The sequence below is a fragment of the Cynocephalus volans genome, chromosome X, assembly GCF_027409185.1.
Source record: "Cynocephalus volans isolate mCynVol1 chromosome X, mCynVol1.pri, whole genome shotgun sequence".
In the NCBI taxonomy this organism is placed as follows: Eukaryota; Metazoa; Chordata; class Mammalia; order Dermoptera; family Cynocephalidae; genus Cynocephalus; species Cynocephalus volans.
Window position 1 is genome coordinate 57,280,981 of NC_084478.1, and position 27,524 is coordinate 57,308,504.

Genomic DNA, 27,524 nt, shown 5'->3' on the forward strand with positions numbered 1-27,524 from the left:
AGAAAATGTCCAGATAAATCTAATGAATCTATTTTCCCCTTCAGTCAAGATACAGAATAAAATATGAAGCCCATGACATTCTAAATACTAGGGTGCAGATCTAGAACAACAGAAATAAAGTCACTACATATAGCCAGTATATAAGCATATAAAAGAAATTCATTTCATTTCATCCCATTAGCCTTGGGGATGAAGTATCATCAGAAATTATTTGTTATAATGGTGCAGTCTTAACACAGGAGTGATCTGTACAAATACCGGATTTGAAAAAGTTAGTTGAACAGCAACGCTTGTTTAAAAAAAAAAAAAATTAGGATTTTTAGTTGACTGCAAGACCAATATGAGTCATCAGTGTTATGTGGCTGTCCAAAAAGCTAATGCAATTTGAGGGGCCTGACAGAAATGTAAGACCCAGCGCAAAAAGAAGTGATGGCCCAATGCTACTGTGTGTACGCTGTACCTATAGTTACGGTGTTCAGTTCCAGCCCTGTGCTTTGTGCACAGTCAGGAGATTCTGAGCCAGTTTATATGAGGAATGGCTAAATTAACCTAGGGGAGTTAACTTGGATCTGTAATAATAATATACTTATAATAAATAATATTTAAAAAAAGGATCATCTGCCACAACAACAAAAAAAGACTTGGGACACGTCTTCAAACATTCGAGTGGCTGTTATGTGGAAGGATGAAAACTGTTCAGTGGCTTCAAAAGTCAGAGTTAGGACACTGGGTGGAAGTTACAGAAAGATTTCTATTCACTGCACAGATGAACTTTCAATACTTAAGGAGTTTTCCAAAAATGAAATGAATTGTCCTGGGACATAGTGAATTCTTTGCCATCTGAGGAATTAAACCAGAGCTCAATCTTTTGCTGGGAATACTACGGAAGAATTCAATCATTAGTTACAAGACTGGAAAAGTTAAAGCCCCTTGGAATCCTGAGATTCAATGATTCTGTGATTAGATTATGCTTTATTACCTGACCCTTTGGTCAGTCTGTCAATCACTGACAAGAGAGTTTTGAATTAGGAAAAAAAAAGTCAGCATTCTTTGAAACTATATTCAACTTGCAGTTTCACATATTATTGGAAACGATTAGCTAGAAAAGAGTGCAAAATTAAACATGATTTAATTATAGAGGGCAATGTGGTGAAAAAATGATTTAAAGAATACAACTATGACATAAGGCTCATTTTTAGAAGATGGTCTATGTTATTACTGCTTGATGTTCTAGCTACAATGAATTAAGTTAAATGAAATATCCTGTGTAACAGATGATTACTTTGATATTTATTATTTCTTAGGTATTTAAATTTAACATAAGCATTCTTGAAAGATGATAGGTTTAAAAAGTTTCTGTTGATATTTTTCATATTTTCCCTCTTTGTGAAGGCTGGCAGTACTTGGAGACAGAAAAGAGAAAGCATTGACTAGAAGACTGATAGCTGTAGAATGGAGAACTAAATAATTTGTAAAACTAACATATAGAACGAAAAACAGGGCAACATTCTGAACTGGAGTCTACTGAAAGGAATAAATGAAAAACCAAATACTTGAATTTATAATTAGCATCCACCTTTGAGCACCGGTGAAAAAAGTTTCTATTTTAACTTTTCTTCTTTTTATACTTGCATGGGAATTTTTAAATTATGTTTTGCTTTGGCTAATAATAAAATCAGCCTACATTCACATCTGCTTGTCACACAGACTGATGGCTTGAGCAGGATTCTTTGATAAATGGAAAAAGGAAAACAGTATGAAACTAAAAATTAGCCATAGATATAAACCCAGAAGTAGCTAATCCACACATTTTAGACTTGACTTTGCTTGGCCAGTTCAACTTTAAAAGCCACTATACCCAAAATATCATCTTCGAACAGTGTTTTAAATCTCTTTATGTAGGGTCTCTTCTCTGTTAAGTGCTGGGGAAACAAAGAGAAGAATCTATTCTTAAGGGACTAAAATTACATTTATGACTATAGTTATTAAATTCAAAACTACTTGATGGTGCTTTTTTTGGGGGGGGGGCGTGTAGGGTGGAATATGGTATGAAACACTGAGGTTGGGTTAATATTTAGTTTGAAAGTTTTACAACAGCCCGAGAGTGACCAGATTTTGAAAGGAAAATTTTTAAAAAGTGGTCTTACCTCCAGCTACAAGTCCAGATTCCCCTAATTGAATAGCTACCCCAAAGCCCCCAAGTTTAACAGGTGCTGAATTTTCTTTTGAGGCGAGGAGAACACAGTGGGGCTGAAAGAAAAAAAAAGACAAACAAACAGCAAAACCAAAGATAAGAATTAGTTGAAGATGAACAATTCAATTTACACAAAACTACTTAACATGACAATACGGTAATACATTAAAAACTTCTAAATTACTTTGGATGCTTGGGTTATTTTTCCTATTCTCACTTCTGGCTGATTTCTCCTAAGATTTACCTGTTCCCTCCAATATTTTTCAGGAATTATTTGCTTCCAAGATTAGAGCATGGTGCTAAGAATTATTCAGAAAGCATGGATATTCAAGAAACACAGATATAATTTTTGCCTTTTTATGCAATATTCTCTTCCTTTGAGTGAAAGTCTAGATTTGTTTAAGGAAAAATATATTCACTTCCTGCTAAAACATCTCTTGAAATCTCTCACTTTACCTACAGAGCCACTGTATCTTGGCCCTTAGAGGATACAGATGGCCCTTTCCTTGTCCATTTCCCCTATCCCCTTTTTTGCTTTATTCATTCCACCCCCAAGTAAGAGGAATACTAAATGGATGGATCAGATTTAATGACTTTAATTGAGCCTCATTCCTAGGGAATTCAATGCTCCCCCCGGGCATGTCTTTTCTCTATACCTGCCTTTCCTCTCTGTGGGCGTGGCAGGTGAGAAAGAAGATGGGGGAAGAGAAACCACTTAGCTGGCTTCTGGTCTAGGGCAAAGACATCCTGCTTGACCAGGGCTCCCTACATATTGTATACTTTGTGGTAACAATGAGGGGTTCTTTGTAGGACCTTGTCCTCTCCATTTCTTTCTGGGACCTTGTTCAGGCTGGTGTCAGGAAAAAATTTAATTGTGGGGAACTTTGGTCTCTGCTGAAATATGATGCGCCCCGTATGACTAACACTACATCTGACCCTGTCTCAAAACATGGGCTAGTAGAGAAAGGCAAGCTTCTTTAGGCATGGAAAACAAAGGTATTTTTTATTCTTTTCCATACTTTCCCATTCACAAAATGACACAGTTTTAGCCAACATGATAGTGGGTATGAAAAAAACCTGTGCAATAAAATTGAGATGGTGTCCCCAGAAAGTTGTCTAATGATGATACACAGAAGTGGGAGGGACTTTACTCTGCCCAATGAAAGCACAGAATTCTTCTTAGGAAGTTATCCTTTCTGCCTGAAGAAGTTTAAAAACCTTCACAATAGAGTCTAGCACAAAGAAAGATGAGCCTTCAAATATAAGTGTGCATGAGAGTGTGAGAAAGAGAGGAGAGAGGGAAAACAAGTGTGCAAATGAACAGTGAGCAAACTACAGCATGGCACAGGCAGCAAGAAGTCTACAGGAGAGCAAGCAAAGCTCCTCAGCGACCAACTGACAAAGACTGCTCTCAGTGAGGACTTTCAGTAGGTTCTAGAAAGTAACTGGCCTATATTCTTCAAATGAAGTTCAAGAAGAAAATGACTGAAGGAGACTAAAGAGATACAACTACTAAATGCAACATGTGATCTTGTTTTTATTTTTGCTATAAAGGATATTATTAGGACAATTGATGAGATTGGAACAAGGTCTATAGATTACATAAGAGTATTCATTCAATATAAATTCCCTGATTTTGATAATTGTACTGTAGCTATATAAGAGAATTTCTTATTTTTTGGAAATACAGATACATGAAAAAAGAGATAACAGTGAGAGATTGAGAAGGAAAAAACAAATGAAAAATAAATGTTAACATATGAGAAATCTGAGTGAAAGGTATCCAGAATCTTTGCATTGTTCTTGTAACTTTTCTATAAGTCTAAAATTGTATAAAAAAAGAAAAACCTACACTACTTTAAAGTCATGTAAAATAATTCTCTGTGTGGTTATGCTTTCACTTTGTAACATGGTGAGTTTCAATTGTTTTAATTAGATTTTAACTTAATTTGGCATTTTAATTATATAAAACATGTATATAGTTCCAAAGTCAAAACTGTAAAACAAATACCATTCAGAGAGATATAGCTTTTATCCTCTTCCCCCAACCCCAATCTTTCTCCCCCATTGGTAACTACAGTTGTCCCGCAGCATCTGAGGAGGATTAGTTCCAGGACCTTCCATGGATATGGAAATCCGTGGATGCTCAAGTCCGTGATATACAATGGCATGGTATTTGCATATAACCTACACATATCCTCCCATGTACTCGAAATCATTTCTAGATTATTCATGATATCTAATACAATGTAAATGTTACGTAAATAGTTGTTATGCTATATTATTTAGGGAATAATGACAAGGGAAGAAAAAGTCTGTAAATGTTTGCTACATGAGCAATTTTTTTTTGAATATTTTTGATCCAAAGTTGGTTGAACCCATGGATATAGAACCCATGGATACGGAGGGCTGACTGTATTTTTATTAATTTTTGGTTTATCCTTCCATTTTTTCTAAACAATAAGAAAATACATATAAATATTCAAATTTTTTACATAATAATATGTCCTATAAGATGACTCCATAGCAGTACCTGGGGTTTTTCATGGAGGTTTTTGTTTTCATTTTGCTTTTTAAAGAGGGACATTTGTGTACTGATGGGAATGATTCTGTAGAGAGGGAAACGACTCAAAAAGAGGGGATGGGATGTGTAATACATAAGGAGGGAGGGTTGGCCCTAGAAAGAGCAGAGAAGGCAGGGCACAGGGACACATGCAGATGTGGACGCAGGAAGGTGAGGAAATTCTCTTCTGAGCACTTCTGTTTTCTCAGTGAAATAAAAAGCCATCATTAGGAGGGAGTGGGGAAAGGAGAGGGGGTTGCTGGCTGTCTGAGAAGAGTAAAGGTGGGAAAAAGTATTTTTAAAGAATAGGAGGATGAACTGACTAAGGCCATGGTTCTCAAACATTAGCATCAGAATCACACAGATTGCTGGGCCCCATCTCCAGAATTTCTGGTTCACAAGTCTGGGATTAGGTTAAGAACGTGTATTTCTGACAAGGTTCCGAATGATGTTGATGTTATTGGTCTAGGAGCCATGCTTTGAGAACCAACAGACTAAAGAAATGTACAAGGACTGCTGGCAGCACAGGGACCCACTTGAGGTTTGTGGTCATGAATTTGAAGCGAGACCAATCAGCAGGATTGTGTGTTTGTACCCAGCAGTCCTCATTTTATCAGGCAGGGTTCAGGCCTACAGTAGGTGCTGAGCTGAATTTAACCAGGATTGAGATTTAGATAGAGGATGGTGATATCACTAATAGATGGGACCAAAGAATCACATACATTTATTTCTTCTTTTCTACTTATATCTTCATGTAAATAAAAAGCTTCTGATACCAACAAAAGAGAAAATAAAAGGGTAAGGGGATGAGGATATATAGGAATGAGCTAAGAACACAGAGACAAAGTAGAAAGTTCAGAATGAACAGGAAGAAGGTCATATAAAGAAAGAACTAGAGGATTATACTCAAATCTGGTGGTAGCTTTGCTGACTCATGCTGAGGGAAAATGTGGTCACAATGAGGAAACTGAAGATTAAAACAGAATTAGTATTTTGAAAAGGGATGGCTTATGTATGGGAAAATAGCATAATATAGAAAAAAATATTTATACTAGATTTTATTAAATAGAACACTAATAGGTAAACACCTATTTAGTCATAAAAAAAAAAATCTTGCCAGGATCTTGAAGAGATATTTGCATGCCTATGTTCGTCATAGCATTATTCACAATAGCTAAGAGGTGGAAGCAACCCAAATGTTCATGACAGATGAATGCATACAGAAAATGTGGTACATATACAGGTACTTCAGGGCTGGCTGGCTGGTTGCTCACTTGGTTAGAACATAGTGCTGATAACACCAAGGTCACAGGCCTGTATTGGCCAGCTGCCAAAAATAAAAAAAAAGAAAAAATAAAAAAGGAAAAGAAAAGAAGGATATCCTGTCACTTGCTACCACATAGATGAACCTGGAGGATATTAGCTAAGTGAAATAAGCCTTTCACTAAAGGACAAATCAAATACTGTATGATCCAACTTATATGAAATATCTAAATCCAAAGTAGTCAAAATCATAGAAACAGAAAGTAGAATCATTGCTGCCAAGGTAGGGGGGCAGGATTAGTATTTAGTGGGTATAGAGTTTCAGTTTTGCAAGATGAAAACGTCTTAGAGATCTGTTGCACATAATGTGAATACACTTACCACTCCTGAACTGTATACCTAAAAAGGGTTAAGATTGTAAATTTAATGTTGTGTGTGTGTGTGGTTTTTTTTTTTTTTTTACCACAATAAAAGAAAATCCTGCCAGACCAATACAGTAATCACCTTCCTTTTCAGAGGTACTAAGGGGAAGTAAGACCTACAAAAAATTTTTATTCTAGCAATTTAAAAATATTCTGTCCCATGTATCATACTTATAACAAACTAAAAACTCTGGAGAATATGATGTTCAGAAGAGTGTACCTAGAAATAATTAGAATGTTAGATAAAGCCCAATGAATTAAATATCATTTAGCATAAAGAAAGCTGCAGGATAGTAATTATGGAGGGATAAAAACTAACTTCCTCATTTCAAATGACAGCAAAAAAAAGGAAATGACACTAAACTGCAGGGCCAGCAGTTACACAGATGGATAGATAGTGGTTAAATATTGGACGAAGACCAAAATAAAAACTGCCGAATCCCATCATTATTTTATTTAAAATATAGGAGATGTTTTAATTTACATGGAAGAGTTTATCATAGTGATAAAAATGGGAGAATACCACCACAAGTCTCATCTAGTCCTAAAATTATAATACTGTTTTAGAAAATAAATCCAAGATCTTAAAGGAACACATGAAAATATACTAAAATAGTGCAGATCAAATAACTTAAAAAATTAAAGAGTAAAATAATTCATTACTAATGTTAGTAATAATTCAATACAGAAATGCCATTTTATCTGAGTAACTTAATTTCTAAAACTAATCTAGAAAGAAACAGAAATTCAATGTTTGTGCTTTAAAAGTTCATATAGCATATTAAGCATCATTTCTTGGGAAAAATAGAAAATGCATATTTTTGCTTACAATTTATTAAACTTTTTTATTTGGGGGAGTGAGGGAAACTCCATGATTATCAAGTTGAATGGTATTCATAAAGAAGATATAATTTCCTAAAGTTAATTGTTGATTGAGTTTAAAGTTGTTGCATGGTGGTGAGGCCTTTTAATATTTTCAAAAGGAGTCTGAGGCTTGTCATATTGAAAAAAGAAAGAAAAGAGAGATCCCCCCTCCCCACCACATGTGAATATAAAAAAAGAAAACCCCAACCAACTGCACCACCACCGGACGGAAGAGCCCAGCTGACACAACCAAGAGTCTCATTGTCTAGGGAAGCTTGAGGTTCAGCTGCTTCTACTTCTGGAGTGCCTGAACTGTAAGTATTCCTAGATTTCAACTACATAAATGAGCCTTTATTTCAGCTAAAATTTGATGATCCAAACATTCAAAGTGAAACCAGATTCATGGTGATAAGGCTACTCTAATACCAGCGCTTCTTTGCTTTTAGAACCACTGAGTAAACTGCTTGACTGACACCTCCGCCTTGATTCAAATGAGGCTATGTCTTTTTAGTTACTATAAGTACTTTAGGATGTTCCAGGTATTTAAGATCATTTTGTTAATATAGTCACATTGTTTATATTGCATTTGTATACTGCCATAAAGATTTGCAGATCTACTTGAATTAAAATTTATTACCATAGGCAACAAATATTATTTCTGATGTATTATAAATTATCTATAACTTATTGACTTTATTAAGTGATGCTGTCTATTTTCAATGACAGTATTTTCTTTATCATATTATTGCTATTTTATGTTAATTACCAGACCATATAAATTTAAAATTTTGTGTTTCAGAAGTAAATAAGGTGAATATTAAAGAGCAAAATATACAGTTCAAATAATTAAAATTTAAAAAAATGTTTTTGACATAGTTAAGTTTATAACAAAACCTAATATACTACTAATAGTATTATTTCTAAAATAATATGCTTTCAATTTTTATTCTGTATGCAGCAGTTAATTCAATTTTTGAAGCATGGCCTGAATAGATTCATTCATTATCAAGTCAAGCTAAAAACAGTGAAAGGTTGCTACCCTTACCAAACAGGTATGTATTTCAACTCAGCAATGTGATGTTTTTACAGATATACACAAACTGCATTTAAAAAACTCCTGTTCATTTGGGGCCACAGTGGAATCTGTTGGGTCCTGTTCTCCAAGTACAGAAGCTCCTACGTGAGCCGGTTGAAAAAATCCAGGAGGGTGGTGATGGGGGGAGAGGGGGAACAGTGTACTAACACGGAGTTGCGAACTTGCAAACAGGATTTGCCAAGTGACAACATTTAAAAAACGTAATCAACTATTAGAAAATTATCAAGGGTTGACCGGTTAGCTCAATTGGTTAGAGCGCAGTGTTGTAACACCAAGGTCAAGGGTTTGGATCCCCACACCAGTCAGCTGCTCCCCAAAAGAAAGCAAATTATTGTGACCACTTCAATCTAGCACATGGGTCACAAGTAATATCCACTGGGAAATTAGTCTATGTGGACACAGTGGTTTGTTTCTTGCCTGCACTGGCCGTTCTTAACATATCAAACAGTTTTAAAAATATCCATAAATGGCCTTAGGAATAGTAAGTGACGTTGTAACGTGCCAACTGACTTTAAAGGAGACAAAAATTAGCCATTAAGTTTAAAACAGGCTCTCTTCTCTTAATTTGTTAATAAATAATTGGATGCCAGCCATATAATACATGGTTTTGAATGATGGCTACTATTACTATTTAAACAGAGGCATTGCTTTTGCTTTATTCTCTTTAAACCTGAGACTAAAGCAAAAGCGGAAAGGTTTACTGGAAAACTTGTCCAGGTATTATTCATTCATTTTACTTGCGGATTAGCAGTGAGGCAAATAGTTTCAGGATATGTACTTTGTGTTAACAGCTTTCTAGAAACATATTGATTATGGCTCTGGGCCTAGAAATAAGTTTGAGAAGATACGCTCTGGGGGATGTGCTGAACATTTTAACGAATGATTTGTGATTCTGTAAACTCTGGATTCATTACTTACTACAATGAACATAGCAAATAAAAAGATTAATACCTTTTCCAAAGAAGTAAGGCTAGATGGCATAATCTCTTAAAATTGCTAAGGTGGATAATGTTAAAGGAATCATGTCAAAATACTGCTGGTAGAATTCAATAAAGAAAATGCTGATCATATGTGATAAGAAAGAGTGAGGTTTCATGAAAAGGATCATGGGCTCTAAAAGTCAGATGTATGTCCCAACTTGGGCACTGCCATTTAAGAGCTGTGTGACCATTGGTAGAGATCATAACCTCTTGATCTTTCATTACCTCTTTTGTTATACCTACCTCACACCTTATTGTAGGAATTATGTAAATAAAATAACATAAATGTGCTTAACACAGTGTCTGTTACACAGCATATGTTAAATATATATATTAGTTAATGGTTTGGCTATCTGGCTCAAGGGTTCAATTCTGACTATACATTAGATTCCCCTGAGGATCTTTTAAAGGCATCAGTGCCTGAAGCCCATTCCAGACCAATTAAATCAGAATACCTGGGGAAGAAAAAAAAAAAAAAAAAGAATATTTGGGGAAGGAGCCAGGCATTGGTATCTTTAAAAAGCCCTCAATGGGATTCTAAGATGCAGCCAGGATTGAGAACCACTGAGAATCCCTTCTACAAAGTACCCACTGAAAATTTTGAAAATCTCCAGTGGTAAGACCTTTATTGCCTCCCAAGATAGATCATTTTGTTCTAAAAAAAAGCATTTTCGTAAAAGGAAGCAACATCTGTCTCTGCAATTTCTATCACTGGCCCTTGTTCTGAAGACACATATAACAAGGTGAAACCCCTTTCTCTGTGGCCTTGTAAAGCATTCCCATCTCCAGGATAAGTAAAGTGCCTATTTCCTTCAATTTGCTTCTATGACATAATTTGAGCTACTCTTCTCCCCATATGGTCTGTGGCCTTTTCTAAGTGTGCTGCTGAGGATGAAACACTGCATTCCAGGTGAGACCCTACCAGTTTGAGACAGAACCAGCTTAGTAGTAACAATCTTCATTTTAGACACTACGTATCTAGGAATTTGACCAAAGATGGGGTAGTTTTGTTGGAGCCACATGACACTACTGATACAATTGCAACTGCATTTCTGTTAATGCAGCTAAGGCCCTTCTCATACTTGTATGGATGACTTTAATATCCATATGTAGAATTTTACATATATTTCTAATAAATTCTTTCATTTAAGAATATTTATTGTGCTAAACACTTGGTACACAGAGGCAAACAAAACAGACTTGGTTCTTAGCCCTAATGGGGTTTAAAATCTAGCACAGGAATAGGAAAAAAACCCAAATACCTACTTACAGATGAGTTTTTTCAAGTCATTTCAGGTACCTGAGCTGTCCAAGTCACATCAGTTCTTATGCCTCAATTCCCTTTTACCGGGGGATATGGTACATTGCTACCTGAGCCTCCAAGAGCTCCCTACTAACCATACAACACGGGTCCCTCTACAGAGGCCCTTTTCCTCTTCTTGGTAATGCAAATCAGTTTCATTTCTGGTAGCTTGCCATTCTTTCTTGATTGCCCTTTCCTTTTAGAATCTCAGGTCACAAGAAACGTGCCTTCACACTTCTATAAACTTTGTGAAATCTGTCTTCCTACAGTTGAGACACATGACAAACTAGACTCAGTCCTCCTCCCTCCTTATCTCCCTCTACTATCCTGAACTCTGGAGATAGGCTGTTACCAGGGATTACATAACTTCCTCTTCACCACCCAGTTCCTCTTCCTTGGAATTAACCCCATGCCCCTACCCCCACTTTACACAATTTTAAACCTGAATGTTACCCTTTACCAAAATGGTTTGTTCTTGACTTGGTTCTGTTTGGTTACTTTGTTCCCCTGTGCAGTGTTACAACAGTCTGTGTAACCAGGCAGGTGCTGTGCTCTCTTGGCCTGTTATGTTAACTGCATGCCCCACAGGCAAATGATTTTAATACCCCCACCTTGGTCTTAGGTAGAAAAGGAAGAAATCTAGGACCCTCTCCCCTATTTCCACCATGGAATTAGAGACCATCACAGTTTGTCACACACCATGTGTCAAAATGTGTCAAAATGAATGCCTCACAGGGAAAGTGTTAAGTCAAGAAGCCGTTCTGAAGCTGGGCAAGGCCAGCAATGGGCCCTGTTCACTCATGGCTATAAGTACCTTTAGGAAAGTTGATGGTCATCTTTGAAAAACAGGAGCTGTCATTTCTCTTCAACTCTATCTCTATTCCCATAACAACCTTTCTAAGAAAAGATGATCTTATAGTTCAGTTATTTATTTTAATCTCATAAATGAAACAAACCTTGAATGTATGCCGCTGTCACAGGAAAGGTTAGAGCAGGACACTCCATGAGATCCTACTATATTTGCTGCTTGTTTTGAGATACAATCATGCTACTACACACATGGTGTAGACATCCAAATGGTCCAAAGTAGAATAAAAGTTAAGCTCACAATATCTGAAAGTAAATCGTTTATTATTTACACTTTAAGTTAAAGTAACTGTTATTAAAATAGCCAATGACTCAATGTTTGGAATTCTGTTGTAGGGGAAACCTGAAGAACTACACACAAGAAACATGTCATTTAGCATCTTCACTTTTTGATCCCCACAGAAGGCAATGAGAAGTCACACTATAACAATGACAACGACTTCGCTAAGCAGCTGGTCTTGCTCCTCCCATGCAACACGTTTTATAACTAATCACAGCAACCAATTGCCACAAAACTTCTCAGAAGCATCAAATGTTACCTGTTCCATGGATGAAAAATTACTATCTACTCTGTTAACAACATTCTATTCTGTGATTTTCATCGTGGGACTGGTTGGGAACATAATTGCTCTCTATGTATTTCTGGGTGTCCACCGCAAAAGAAATTCCATTCAAATTTACCTACTTAACGTAGCCATTGCAGACCTCCTACTCATCTTCTGTCTTCCTTTCCGAATAATGTATCATATTAACCAAGACAAGTGGACACTAGGTGTGATTCTGTGCAAGGTTGTGGGAACACTATTTTATATGAACATGTACATTAGCATTATTTTGCTTGGATTCATCAGTTTGGATCGCTACATAAAAATTAATCGGTCTATACAACAACGGAAGGTAATATCAACCAGACAAAGTATTTATGTTTGCTGTACAGTATGGATAGTTGCTCTTGCAGGATTTTTAACTATGATTATTTTAATGCTTAAGAAAGGAGGGCATAATTCCACAATGTGTTTCCACTATAGAGATAAGCATAATGCAAAAGGAGAAGCAATTTTTAACTTTATTCTTGTGGTAATGTTCTGGCTAATTTTCCTACTAATAATCCTTTCATATATTAAGATTGGCAAGAATTTATTGAGGATTTCTAAAAGGAGGTCAAAATTTCCTAATTCTGGTAAATATGCCACTACAGCCCGGAATTCCTTTATTGTACTTATCATTTTTACTATATGTTTTGTTCCTTACCATGCCTTTCGATTCATCTACATTTCTTCACAGCTAAATGTATCACCTTGCTACTGGAAGGAAATTGTTCACAAAACCAATGAGATCATGCTGGTTCTCTCATCTTTAAATAGTTGCTTAGATCCAGTCATGTATTTCTTGATGTCCAGTAACATTCGCAAAATAATGTGCCAACTTCTTTCTAGACGATTTCAAGGCGAAGCAAGCAGGAGTGAAAGCACTTCAGAATTTAAACCAGGATACTCCCTGCATGATATATCTGCAGTAGCTAAAATGCAGTCTAGTTCTAAAAGTACTTGAGGTAAACATACTAAGAAGAATTATACAAGACAGCCTCTTAATTCCTTAAAGAACTAATGAATTATGTAACAAAGCTCTAGCATTGATAAAACTCAAATCTTCTCAAAGCTCTGTTCGTATTTGTGATATTTCATTTGCTTAATTGTAAAATATTTCAAGGCAAAGAAAAGCTTATACTCATCACTAAATTTTAAATCTGTATGTAAAATCTTTTCAAAATACATTTTTAAGCTAACACTCAACATCGATTATAAAGTTAAGTAAAATTCATGATTTAACAACAAAATAATTAAAAGAAGTGCAGAGGTTCTCAAGTCACTAAAGTAGTTATTAAAATCAAGCACTTGATACTAATTTAAGTGTGTTTAAAAGTGAGTTAAATGACTTGGGGACTGACTTAAAATGTCAGAAAATTTATGTTCATTTGTCATTTAAAAAGCATAATTTGCTACTGTATTCATTTATGCCTAAACCTCTATAACAGATAAAATAATTAATAAAATTCTAATAAAAATGAGACCACCCACTCTCTATCACTGCTTAGATAAAAATGGAAAGAATTTAAATACTGTACAGTAAAAATCGAACAACAGATAAGCTAAGAATAAGCCCAGCAACAGGACTTAAAACCACACCTTACTTAAAACAGATTTATAAATGATTCAGTCATCTCAGCCACACTTTGATAGAGTAAAACTGAAGATGTGTATATGCCATAATCCAGCAAGTCTACTACAAGGTATATATACATCTTACAAAATCACTCAAATATGTATACAAGAAAACATACGTAATGATGCTCAGTGAACTACCATTCATAATGCTAAACAACTGGAAACAACTTAGAATTAAGTGTGCAACAGCAAAGGCATGGAGCAGTAAACTGTGGTTTATTCACAAAAAGGAGTACCATACAGCACCTCAATGGAATGAAATATATCCACATGTATCAACATGGGTAAATCTCAAAAATAATGTTGAGTAAAACACACACACACACACACACACACACACACACACATACACAACTGCAAAAGAGTATGTACCACATGAAATCATTAATGTGAAATACAAAAACACATAAAACAATACCATATTTTTATGGATTTATAAAGCATATACAATAAAAATACAAAACATGCATGGTAATATATGCAATATACATACCAACTTAAAGTTAATAGTTACATCTGGAGAGATTTGAAGCAAAAATGGCAAAATGTTAATGTCTATTAAATCTGAGTGACAGGTACGTGGGTGTTTGTTATATTTCATAACAATTTAAAAAAAACTGTAGATTAGAATTAAGAGAAACAAACTCTAAAATTTTCATGTGTGTTCAAAAATAATAGGAAATAAGCTCTAAGAGAAAGGAATCTTTATTTTATTCATCTCCAGCTCCCCGAGGCTTGGTGCTGCTTGGCACATAGAAGATCAATATATATTTGTTGAATAATTGAATGAATGAATGAATGAATAAATGAATGAAAGGATGGATGGATGAATGAAACAGGGAGAAAGGAAAGGAAGAGAATGCTCAAAAGAAAAAATTGGGAGGACAGCTGTTTTTCTAATCAACTTATCTGGATATAAAACATTCATACAGTTGCAATCTGGGGGGTATCATTAAGCAAACATTCTCAAAAGTTTGGCCTGCATTTGTCTACTTTGGTCATACACACAACCAGAATGCTGTTGACTAAAGAGTTAAGTAAAATCCTGTTATGACAAACTCCAAGGATCCATTCATAAGTTTCTATCACAGAGCATGAGAATTTTTTATAGTAAGAATACTTCTTAAAACTTAAGGTAGGCTACTGGTTGGGAAATCATTGTTAAAGAATGTGAAGATTTTTGTTAGAGCTGAATTTATTTTAATGCGATTTGGCTTGTATACAGTGAATGCTTAGTTAATCATATTTTACTAAGTGCACACAATTGGTTGAATACAGAACAGGTAAAAGCAAAAGTATATTTAAAAAACAAATAACATTTGAGGATAAAAATTGAAATTTGTAGAAAAATTAGAGACTTAGAAAAAACTATTAAAATTATATTAATTACTTTGCCCTGACAATGTTAACAAATACCATCCAAATAAAATTTAGCATTTCTGTTTGTATGACTTTAAATTATAAAAACTCTGATTTTCCCTCCTGTCCTCAAAATTAAAAATCTGTTTTATGTTACTGGTTAACATTTTATAACCCTACATGTCTCTATTGCAAATGTACAGTTTGAATGGTTAAATAATATTATCAATTACTATGATTATTAGTTTTAAGGACCATTAAAATATAAATACACTCATAATTCTAGAAGCTGTCTTATTTATATTAAATTAGATGATCCCTGCATAATGGCATTCTTAAAAATATAAAAAAGGTATACTGAATTAATTCCTGCTATAGTATTATTTGCAATAAAATAAATTTTGATAAAAGTTAATCTATCTATAATCCCATAATGAATTGTTTACTGATAAAGTTTCACTGATAATATGCCTTAGAGTAACCTGAATCCTGAGAATGTTTCTAAATTTTTAGAAAAATATGCTATTGACTTACCAAATTTAAGGCTATTTATTAATATAATCTTTTATTTCCTACTGAGCACTAGTATGTGCAAGCAGGAAACACTGTTCCTACCTCCCCCGACCTAAGGTTTAGTTATAGAAGCATATAGAAAAAGGAAATTCTGAAGTATATACGTATGCTCACCTTACAAAAGACCTTCAGAATGAGTTTCTAAATAACATCACCATATGCAAAACCAAACAAGGGCAAAATAATAAGGACCTGGTTGCCAGAGTGAGACCTCAGTGCCGAGTATTGCTCTTAGTTTTAGAAAACTGTGCAGACCCAGGTTTGATGGTGGTTGAATTTCAATGATAAGGTTAGTAGAAAAAGACAATTATCTTCTACTACAGAAGGATTTATTTATTTATTTATCTATTTATCTATTTATTTATTTATTTATGGCAGCTGGCTGGTACAGGGATTGAACCCTGGACCTTGGTGTTATCAGCACCACGTGCTAACCAACTGGCCAATGAGCCAGCCCCCTATAGAAGGTTTAATTTCAACTTTTAAAAATGGATCTGTAGTCCTGCTTATATAAAAGTAGAATATAATTACAACTATGTGAATCAAAGCTTTACTGAAAGTTATCTACAAGAGAAAAACAACATGAAATAGAATAGATCTCTCAACAGGAAACCCAGATGCTGCAGAAACATGTTAATGGGCTAATTATTGTTTAGGCTTTTGAAATATAATGGAAACTTAATTTACCAGATGTTAAAATATATTCTTATCTTTCAATAAGGAAAACATTGTGGAGCAGATACAAAGATAAACTTATCAGTGGAACACAATACACATCCCTAAGCAGACCTTAGATGATATATGAGAAGAGTGTATGACATATTAATGGCTCTCAAAAGAGTGAGGGCAGGAACAAATCAGAGGGAGACCTAAGATTCTGTCAGTCAAGATGTGCTAGAATCTTGCAAAGATGGCATTAAATGTATTACTGAAAAGCTTCCCAGGTGACTTCAATACATTCTTCTCCGTCAGAGAGAATCACTGCAAATAAAGGAAACATCACAAAAAGCATCAGGGAAGGCAGGGATGGATTGATAAATAGTGCTGTGCCTATTTAAAATAAAAAGTCAATTTATAGCCTCAACTTGTATCACACCAAAAAAGTTATAAGTGGATTAAAGAGTTAAATGTAAATAATGAGACCATTAAACGATTAAAAAATCCGTAAGTGACTAACTCATCTGTGGATGGGAAAGAATTTTCTATTAGTAAAACAACAGAAATAATAATTGGGAAAAATTCATAGACTGGATTTAAAAATTTAGATTCTTCTTTGTCAAACACCATAAACAAAAATAAAAGCTAAGTACAAAGCAGGAAAATTTTTCACAACAAATATGATATTTACTGAAGAGCTTTTATGTCAGCCACCAACAAACACCATAGACTTGTAAAGAAGCATGTATTTTGATTGGAAGAAAGCATTTGAAATTCAGAATATAATGTGAATTATGTCAACTCAGAATAGAGAAACTATAGCACACTCTCATGTTGGATGACACAGTGTCTTTTGTCATAGCCACATGGCCCAGTTGAGTGGCTGCCGTAGTGCCTCAATTCAGTCTGGGTTTTCAGATGAAGACTTGGAGAGCTGGTTGGGTGGTGGTCACAATGGGCACAAAACTAGAAAGGAGGTAGCAGGTTTGTCCTAAACTTCTATTTTTGCCTCTTAATCCCCCCTTCAAGTTTACATATAAGAAAACAGGAAGCAAAGTAAACTTTCATTTATCTACGTGCTCTTCACTGTGCTATGCTTCACGTGCATTATCATCATTTACTCTCATTGCACTGTGATGTCAGCAGCAAACATATTTTACATATGAAGACATGCAAGTTGGCAGACTTCCATTCCACAGACATTGTCTCTGCTAACACAATGCTTTTTATTTTCATTTTCATTTCGTTCTGCCCAATCACAATGGTAATCGCTGAGATGTCTTTTGTTTTAAAAACATAAGTTGCCATTAATATGTATTTGGGGCAAAAAGCTCTGCTTATCACTCCTCACAATTGCGTGACCTCAAAGCAACAAAATCCTCAAGACTGGTTTTCTAGCTATCACATTTGTACACTATGAAAGCTCTATTTGAAACATGGACAATAATCCAGAACAAAGTCATACAGGTTGAATAGAAGGAAAAAAATGGAACCATTAGAGTATCTTACCCTTGTTAATTTTGCTCTTGGCCCATAAAATGCATAAAGAACCCTCATAAGATGAGATTTGGAAAATATTCCTAATTATGGTTTGGACACAGGTATCGATGATGCATAGAACCTTTTGCTTTAATAAGCCATGCAAGTTATTTCAGGAGCAACAGTTGACTGTTATAGTTATACTCTGGTTTGGTAATTTCACATATGAATTTTTTTTTTAGTAATAAAACATTCCAAACATACAAAAAAGGAAAAACACAACATAACAGGCAGCTAAGCACCCATCACCCAAATTAAACAGATGTTAACGTTCTGACCTTACTTTAAATTTCTCTTGTACCCATATACATAATCCAAAAAGTCAGATATATTAAAGCTCACCTCACATCCTTCCCCAAGGAAGTCTCTTTCCTTAAGTTAGCATGTACCCTTTTGATGTATATTTTTGTACTTTTACAACATATGTATGCATAATATGCACTACTTTTTGTTTTAAAAATTTATACAAATGGTGTCTATTACATCCTTTTGTAACATTTTTTTCCACTCAAATTATGTTTACCTATGTTGATATAGGTAGGTCTTATCCATTCATTTTCACTGATACAGTGTTTTACTGTATGAATAACAGTTCATTTCTCCATTTCCCCTAACTATGGGCACTTAGGTGGTTTCCAGTTTTTCTGTTAGAAACCATGCTGAAGTGAAGTCTTTTGTATACCCTGTGGTCATGTGTGCAGTTTCTCTGTGGCTGACACCTAGAAGTAGAAATGCTTAGTTGTAAGGGTGTAATCTTCAGCATGTATGGGTCTTAACAAATTGCTTTCCCAAGTGATTTTACCAGTTTATACTCCCATTCCACCACTAGGCAGAAATAAGTTCCTGTTTACCCACATCCTCACCAACACTTGATTTTATCAGATTTACTAATTTTTACCAGCCTGGTGTAAAAAAGTATCTCACTCTGGTTTTAATTTTCACTTCCTTGATTACTAGTGAAATGGAGTATCATCTCATATATTTTTTTGCTCATTCAGGTTTCTTCTTGGGTGAATGGCCTGTTCATATTTACACCTCTCCCTTTTCCTTTTATCCCTAATGAGTTGCTTTTCTTTTCTTTCTCTTTCTTTCTTTTAAAGAAATTGTTAAAGTACTTTTTTATATATCCTGGATACTAATCCATCCTTGTTTATATGGGTTTCAAATAACTTCTACTAGTATGTGCTTTTATTTTTTACTTTGCTTTTGCCAGACATCATAAGCAAGGTAAAAAACATTTTCTAGTTAATAAATCTAGATAAACATTGGCCCTTTGATAGGCATTCCTCAAGGACCATCCTAAAGAATTTGCAGATGAAGTTATCTTGTAATTAGACAGCTTGGCATTTCAGTTATAAATAGAACAGAGGAATCCAAATGAAATGTTCCCTGAGAACATGAAAACAGAAGTGTTTTCTGAGAGTTAAACTACAAAATCCAAACACCTGAGTACACATACATAAAACAATTTTAAAGAGATAGAAAGTCTCTTAGACTGGGACATGAACTGATTAAATGTATTAACATATCTAAAGAAATAATTGGCCATTCACTAGGGGATGAGGGAAATTTAGGGAGAAAAAAAAGTCCTAAGAAAATGTTGGTATTGCCCATACAAACATAGTCCAAGAGATTAGTCTTGGCCAATGAATGTGGAGTATTAAGAACTATGGTGAGGGGCTTCTGTTCAAGATGGCAGAATAGGTAGTCGCCAGTGTCACTCTCTCCCACAAATCAACCAATTTACAACTATTAAAAAGCAACGACAGCCAAGCTGGGGCCACTAGAGCGCAGGAGAAGAGGAGGAGAGACCTAGAGAATGCATGAAGGTGGAGAAGCCACAATGAGACACAGAAAGAACCTCTCTGACTGTTTTGAGCCCTGGCCGCTTCCAGGCTGGAGCTGGTGAGCTCACAGAGCAGGAGCTGGCAAAAGCCACAGCTGTGCTCTTCAGATGAAGTTGCTTGGAGGCTGCAGGGGAGAAGAGGGCTTTGGTGGCCCCCAGGCCAGTAAGACTAGTAATAGGGTTCCCGTGGACCCACACAGGAGCAAGGAGCCACAATAATTGAAAAAAAAGGAGCCACTCAGAGGCTGGTGAGTCATTGCAAGGGACTGGCACATGGCCTACCATACAGGAAGTGTATGGAGTGCAGATTGTGGGGGAGACAGACCCACCGGGAGAACACTGGGGCATAGCAGGGACAGCTGATCTGCCCCCAAATCAGCACAGGACCACTCAGTGAAGACTGGTTAGGAATATAGAACTGCAGGGGGTGCAGTTTGCTGAAAAGACTCAGGCCCAGACCAGAGTTCCCAAACAACCCAGGTGTACTGGCTCTCATGAGAGCCGGAAGTACCTATCAAGTCAACCATTAAAACCTGAGCTGCACAAAAAGCCTTCCCCAGGGAATCAGCAGCAAAGCAGCAATTTAGCTTAACCACAGAACTCAAGTGCTGGGCCCCACAGGAAGTTCTCTCATTTTAGAAGTAAGCAAAGGACAACAAATTAGTTCCAGTGCAGGGTTTAAGTGGTAGGAACAGCAAATAATCCAACACAGAACCGGAAGAAGAAATACTCACAGACCAAAGACAATGTTTGATATTAACTAGTAAAGGTCTCACATCACTAAAGAACACCTATAAAACCTAGAAGGACCAGAATTCCCCTGGGCTACCAAGCCAGGGAGGAGGGAAGACTGGGGGCCTCAACCATGTCCCCCGCAACCAGCCCAGCAACAACCACCAAGCCACCACAGGAAGTGCCCTGGGCTCTCCAGAGCTGGGGCAGTGGGTGGCTGAGGGCCTTGGCCACAACCGCCTGACACCCACAACCAGCCCAGTGACGAACACTGAAATGTGTCAGGAAGCACCCAGGCTCTCCTGATTCGGGGCAGTAGGGGGCTAAGGGCCTCAGCCATGCACCTTGACAGCTGCAACCAGTCCAGTGATGACCACTGAGCTGCTGCAGGAAGAGCCTCAGACTCTCCCGAGCCAGGGTGGTGGGATGCTGAGGGCCCTGGCCATGTCCCCCCAACACCTGCAACCAGCCCAACGACAACCACCGAGCCACTGCAAGAAGCACCCTGGGCTCCAGAGCTGGGGTGGTGGTGGGGGGCAAGGTCCTTAGCCACACCCCCCTGACATCTGCACCCAGCCCAGCAATGACCAAGACACCACTGGAAGCCCCCTGGTCTACCCTGCAGGAATGAGTGGGGTGCCACAGGCCTCAACCCCACCCCTCCTCCTTCTCCCACTCTATTTCCTTCCCCCTTCCATTGGTCCTTGCTCTGCAACAACATCATAGAATGTAAAAAAATAATAAATAAACAAACAAAAAAAAGATTTAGTACTTGAGTGACAGCAGCAAATGCTGAAACCTAATTAAGCAAACAAACAAACAAAAGAATTATCGTGAGGCTGAATCCAAGAGTTTTCTTTTCTTTTCTTTCTTTTTTTGCAGCTGGTCAGTACTGGGATCCGAACCCTTGACCTTGGTATTATAAATCAATAATATGCTCTAACCAACGTGACCTAACTGGCCAGCCCATCCAATATGTCTTCTTAGCCCAATAACATTAAACATTATTAAATTACGAACTGAGAGGCAGCATAACAAATAGGTTCAAAGGCTGGATGATGCAGTCAGACTGGCTGAGTTCAATTTCTGGTTCCACCACTTACTATGCAACGTTGGACAAGCTGGATTCCTCCTACTGAGAAAATGGGAATAATAGTAGTACCTAACTCATAGAGTTATTATGAGGACTAAATGAGTTAATAAATGTGCCTGGCAAGTAGGAAACACTCTATACATGTTATCCAAATACCCAAATTCCAAGGGAAAGGTAGGGGAAGAATATAAAAGGGAATGGCCAGAAGCTGAGGGTAAATATCAGAACTAGGGAGATATACAGTGGAAGCCAATCTGGATCAAATGAGCTGGGGGAAGTAACACAAAAAGGGTAATTTAGCTTTAGCTTTCATTAGTAATAGCAATGTCCTGGACAGGAGAGGTAACAGATCCCATTCTATTTTATGCTAGTCAGAACCATGCTCTGGAACTTGAGCAACTAGAAGAGTGTGAGGGCACCTGGTAGGATGCCAGGAGAAGATATGTTATATTTATCTGTTATATATATCAGATATTTACGTATCTGATCCTTGGCTTTGTCCTGTGTAATCAAGAGTGGCTGAACTGGTCACCACATTGTATTCTGAAATGGGGACAAGACACCTTCACTATAAACTTGGCTCAATAGTATGAACACGGATGGGAATGGTAATCACTCTAATGTGTTATATTTTCAAATTTTGTCCAACAGCCAATTTCTGAACCAAAAGAACTTAATGCCTTCCATGAATACTGCTGGCATAGCTGTTATACAGGGCCCTTTCCAGACAGTTCCTTTCTACATTTCCTGCCTCTTCCTGTGTGCTATTACTTATAGAGATTTTCCAGCACCCCCACCCCCCTTTCTTCCTTTTCTGTACTCAGCAGCACCTCTTTCTCTTCCCCAATTCAGTTTTGTCTCTGTTTTCCTGCTTTCTCTTTTAATTGCCTGTCTTACAGTTTAGTGCCCTCTTCTCGTGTCCCCTGATCTGTCAGAAGCAAAAATACTTCATACCTGTGTGGAATTTCAGTTTGTATTCAAAAGAAAAAAGGCTGTCTCCTCTATATTAAAAACAACTTTCAACTGGCTACAAAGGAAACTGATGAGGTTTGCATGCATGTTCATATTCAGTTCCCCATTGTGGCCAGTGAAACTTGAAAAACACAGGAACACACTGGGTCAGCTTTGTCGAGACCAATTACAGGGACAGGAGGCAGCTTAGTAAGTAAATGCAAGTACCATAGTTTGACATTTAAAATCCTGAAAATAATGAAACCTTCAGTAATGAGTACAACCTAGCATGGTGGGGGAAAAGCTCTCCCACTATACTAGACTAATCATCTTTCTACATTCTTTCAAGCTCTAGTATTGGAGATGTTAATGAATTTATCCAGCTCTCAGGATCAAACAAACTATTGGGAAGTAGCAGAAATAGACCTTTCTTCTAGTTTTACTGAAATGCTAGATTAATATTCTGGAAGGAGAAAAGGAGAGGCTATTTACAGAGGATAAAAAGCACAAAGGAAACACTGTGGATTCACGACACATTTAATATACCTTTTAATACAAGAAATACTAAAAATAACATGACAAATACAAGACCAAAGTGGGATACAGTTGGCATCCCTTCACAAAATAAAATTTCCTTTTCTTTTAGGAATATTACCCAGGAAGCAATGGACTCTGAGATACACATACTATATTAATCCCTGAGGGGAGAGCCAATTCATTGCACTTTGAGGAAAAAATATAAAAGTCTAGTTAGAACATTAAAATTGCAAGCACATTAAAAGAAATGTGGTAGATTAAAAATGGCCCCAAATTCTCTGCCACTCCTCTCATCCAGAGGTAGAGTCTATTTCCCTACCCTTTGAATCTGGGCAGGTATTAAGACTTGCTTTAACCAATAAAATGTGGTGGACATTGTATGACATCTGAGCAAGGCCTTAAGAGACCTTGAAGCTTCCAGTTTTGCCCTCCTGGAACCCTGATACTATCACATTGTAAATAAGCTCAGGATGAAAGATCACATGGAGAGAGATGCCCAGTCTGCCCAACTGTCCCAGGTGACGCTTCAGACATGTGAGTGAGGCCATCTTGGACCACGCAGCCTCAGCTGAGCTGCCAGATGACCAAGCTGCATGCATGACCCCAGGTGAGACTGACAGAGCAACTGCCCAGCTGAGCCCAGAACAAATTAGAATTGAGAGTGAATAAAAATGGTTGTTGTGTTAAGCCACCAAGTCTGGAGGTGGTTTGGTATGCAGTGATAGATAAATAATGTATACAGAATATAAATGAAGAGTATATGTAGTATTAATTTCTAAAAAGGTGAACAACAAATATAGTAATTTAACAAAAAAAGACAATGCCTCAAATTATTTTACTTGAAAGCTGTGTGTGTGTGTGTGTGAGAGAGAGAGAGAGAGAGAGAGATGTATTTTCTAAACCATTGCAAGGTGGGGTGTGGTGTTATTGAAGATTTAGTAACAGACTATGTGTTCCCAGAGATAAAAAACAAGCATATGTTCACCCTGATGGAGCAAGCCGAATAATGAGGCAACCAGTGAAGGTGTCTCTTAAGATAAAGGGATCTGCATAGTTGTTAGGCTGATAGGAGACAGTGACTACAGCCAAGGATAAAGATGATTTCTACTATACTTTCTTCATTAAGTGAAATGTACTTTAAATTACATTTATTAACAGACATAACATGTTGTTTTCATTATAAGCCTTTTAGTATTATTTGACTTTTAAAACTATGCCCATCAATTGCTAAGATTAAAAAAGAGCTGAAGAAAAACTAAAAGATATGGTAATAAAAATTCATTTAAAAAAAAATTTAATTTTTATTGAATCAAAATTGATTATACATATTTTGGGGGTTCAACATTGAGATATGTTGATCAGATCAATATTACTAGCATATATATTGTTACAAATCGTAATTATTCTTTATGTCCCTTGTCCAATCTCTCACCAACCCCTTCCCCCTCCCCCCTCCCCCCTCTAATTACCCTAGATTTCTTCTCTCCTTCTGAAAGAATAACGGTCACTCTGTTGATTTGTTGCCTAGATGATCTGTCCAATGCTGAGAGGTGTGATCAGGTCTCCCAATATTATCAGAGAGCAGACGCTTCTTCTGTCACTCTGAAATGGTCTCTGTGGAGAGAGACGTCCTCTTCTTTTCTTTATCTATGCTGGTTCTCCTTGTGTCAATGTGCTCCAGTGGCTGGTGGACCATCTGTGTGGTGGTTGTGGCATCTAGCCGCTTTTGTGGCAGCTGTGTTTATTGTGGTGGCTGTGGTGGGTCACCTACATGGAGGTGATGTTTTTAGCATGCTCCTTTGTGCTGGTGGTGTGCCTGGTTGTGAGGAGTGTCTGGTCCCCAGATCCATGCTTTGGGCCCCTGGGTGGGCCCCGAGGTGCTGGTGTGGTGTACCTGGTTGTGGGAGGGGGTTCCAGTCCCTGGATCCATACCCCAGGCCCCCAGGTGGGGCCCTGAGGCACTGGCAGTGTGAGTGGTTGTGGGTGGGGGTCTGGTCACTGACTCCCTGCCTAATGTCCCCTGGTGGGCCCCAAGTTGCTAGTGGTGTGCCTGGGCTGGAACTAATTTGTTGTCCTTTGCTTACTTCTAAAATGGGGGAACTGCCTGTGGGAATTAGTACTTGAGCTGTGGTGTTGAGCTAAATTGCTGCTTTGCTGCTGTTTCCTTTGAGAAGGCTTTTTGTGCAGCTCAGGATTTAATGGTTGACCTTATAGGTACTCCCAGCTCTCCAGAGACCTGGTGAACCTGGGTTGTGTAGAATCTCTGATCTGGGCCTGAGGTTTTCATCAAACTGCATCCCATGCAAGTCTGCATTCCTGACCAGTCTCCTCTGAGTGGTTCTGTGCTGACTGGGGGGCAGATCAGCTGTCCTTGCTGTGTCCCAGTGTTCTCCTGGTGGGCCCATCTCCCCCACTGCCCGTGCTCCAAACACTTCCCATGGGACGGGCCCTGTGCCATTCCCTTGTGATGACTCACCAGCCTCTGAATGGCTCCCCTTTTTCAGCTGTTCTGGCTCCTTGCACCTGTGTGGGTCCACGGGAACCCTATTAGTGGTCTTGCTGTCCGCAGGGCCACTAAGGTCCTCTTCTCCCCTGCCGCCACCAAGTAACTCCATCTGAAGGGCACAGCTGCGGCTCCTGCTCCATGCACTCAGCAGGTCAAGCCTTAAAGTAGCCACAGCCCGAAATGCTCAGAGCAGTTTTTTCTTTCTCTCATCATGGTTTCTCCCGCCTTCATGAACTCCATAGGTCTCTCCTCCTCTTCCCCTGAGTTCCAGTGGCTGCAGCTTGGCTGATGTTACATTTTTTATAGTTGTAAATTGGTTGATTTGTGGGAGAGGGTGACGCTGGGGACCGTCTATTCCGCCATCTTGACGGGAACCCATAAAAATTCATATACAGTAAAATGTCAGACTTTCTTTTTATCACCAGGATAATTGTAGTTGTGAATATTTTACAAGGTGACTCTTGTGATAATCACTAGTAAAAAACAAAACAATCCCCAAGGACATATCCTATTAAATGTAGATGAGTAGCACTGGGTTTTCATCTTAAGGACAGAAATCCATTATCTATATAATTACTTTTATTCTATCACGTTTAAAGTGCTTTTCAGCTACTAAAATAAAGAAGTTTATCATTTTATTAGAGCTTAAAAAACCCCCCAAAATGTTCTATTGTTTTAAGTTTCTAGCTGGAATACAGTGCTATGCAGGCAGCTTATGCTTCAGCCTCTAATAGCAAAAGAGGTTTAACTAGGGCTGGTAATATATTGCCCTCTGCTGGCCAAAGCACCACCAAAGAAGTGAGCCTCTTACAGACATTTTGTGTGTTAAAATTTAAGTCAGGTTTCTTCTTTCCAATTTTTTTCTGCCAGATATTTTGGGATATATGTAACTCTATAGAACTTATGTTTCCCAGATTCAATACTTTATTTATAGTTCATTAAAACAATGCATTTTAGGCTGGTTTTTGGTGGAGGAAAGGGAAGAAGAGGCAACAGGAAAATATTAGAAACTATGCACATATAGTGCTATTTGAGAAATATGTAAAACAACAACACCTGTTTAGAGTGATGCCTTGAAATGACTACTTCAGGTCTTATGTATATCTCTCCATCAAAAGATCACCAAGATGCAACCACCAATGAAACAGCTGATTTAGGCAAGAATTATCAATGAATGCTAAAATCCATTGGGTGAAAGGAAAACAGTATATTCACACTCTCAAAATATGACTCTCACATTACTCAACGATTACAAAGGGAAATGGGTACCCTTATGATGGAGAGTTGGCAGGAGTTAATAAATTTCCAAACTGAAAACTGGAAATAGGTACATAAGTGAGATATATTTTTGGTTATTGGGATACTTGGTCACCTTAACTAAAGTAACAAATTAGATTCTGGTGAGTACTAACATATATTATGAGAGTCAGTATCAAGTAGCAGCCAAGAATGTGGGCTTTGAAGTCAGACTACCTGGGTTCAAATCTAGGTCTTACAATATACTAGTTGTATTACTGTAGGTAAGTTATTTATCCTCTGTGTACCTAAATCTATCATCTAGAAAATGATAGTAATAATAGTATTGATCTCAGAGATGTTTCAAAAATTATATGAATTAATATGTATTAAAAAAGTCCAGTGGCTGCCATTTACTATTATTACTATTACCTTTCTAAACGTGGTTCTCAGGAAAACTTGTGACTTCAACACTTGGAGCTCTTAATAAGAGAAAATGAATACAGATTCTAATAGGTACAGAAGAGAAGACCTCAGATACCCAATTCTTCTTTGTCTTTGTGCCCCTCAAAGGTTCATGCACTGGAAAATTAATCTCCATTGTACGAATGTTAAGAGGGTGGGAAATCCTATTATGGTAATTTAAAGATGAGGCCTTTAAGAAGTGATCAGATTGTGAGGACTGTACCCTTGTGAATGGATTAATCCCTTGACAGTT

The 27,524-nt window shown here is 37.3% G+C and overlaps 2 protein-coding genes across 2 annotated transcripts in view; one reads left to right on the forward strand and one right to left on the reverse strand.

Moving 5' to 3' along the window:
* CASK (calcium/calmodulin dependent serine protein kinase) overlaps nt 1–27,524 on the reverse strand; it is a 378,414-nt gene that overhangs the window by 122,262 nt on the left and 228,628 nt on the right. The window contains exon 6 of the mRNA XM_063083161.1: nt 2,148–2,250. Coding sequence (XP_062939231.1) covers nt 2,148–2,250 — 103 coding nt within the window. The remainder of the gene's footprint in view (nt 1–2,147; nt 2,251–27,524) is intronic.
* Nucleotides 11,961–13,103, forward strand: GPR34 (G protein-coupled receptor 34). Its single transcript, XM_063085113.1, has one exon. The coding sequence runs from the start codon at nt 11,961–11,963 to the stop codon at nt 13,101–13,103; it is 1,143 nt and encodes a 380-aa protein (XP_062941183.1).

Excerpts from the sequence above, each read along its gene's own strand:
- GPR34 (XM_063085113.1), top strand. The coding sequence starts at position 11,961 with ATGAGAAGTCACACTATAACAATGACAACGACTTCGCTAAGCAGCTGG.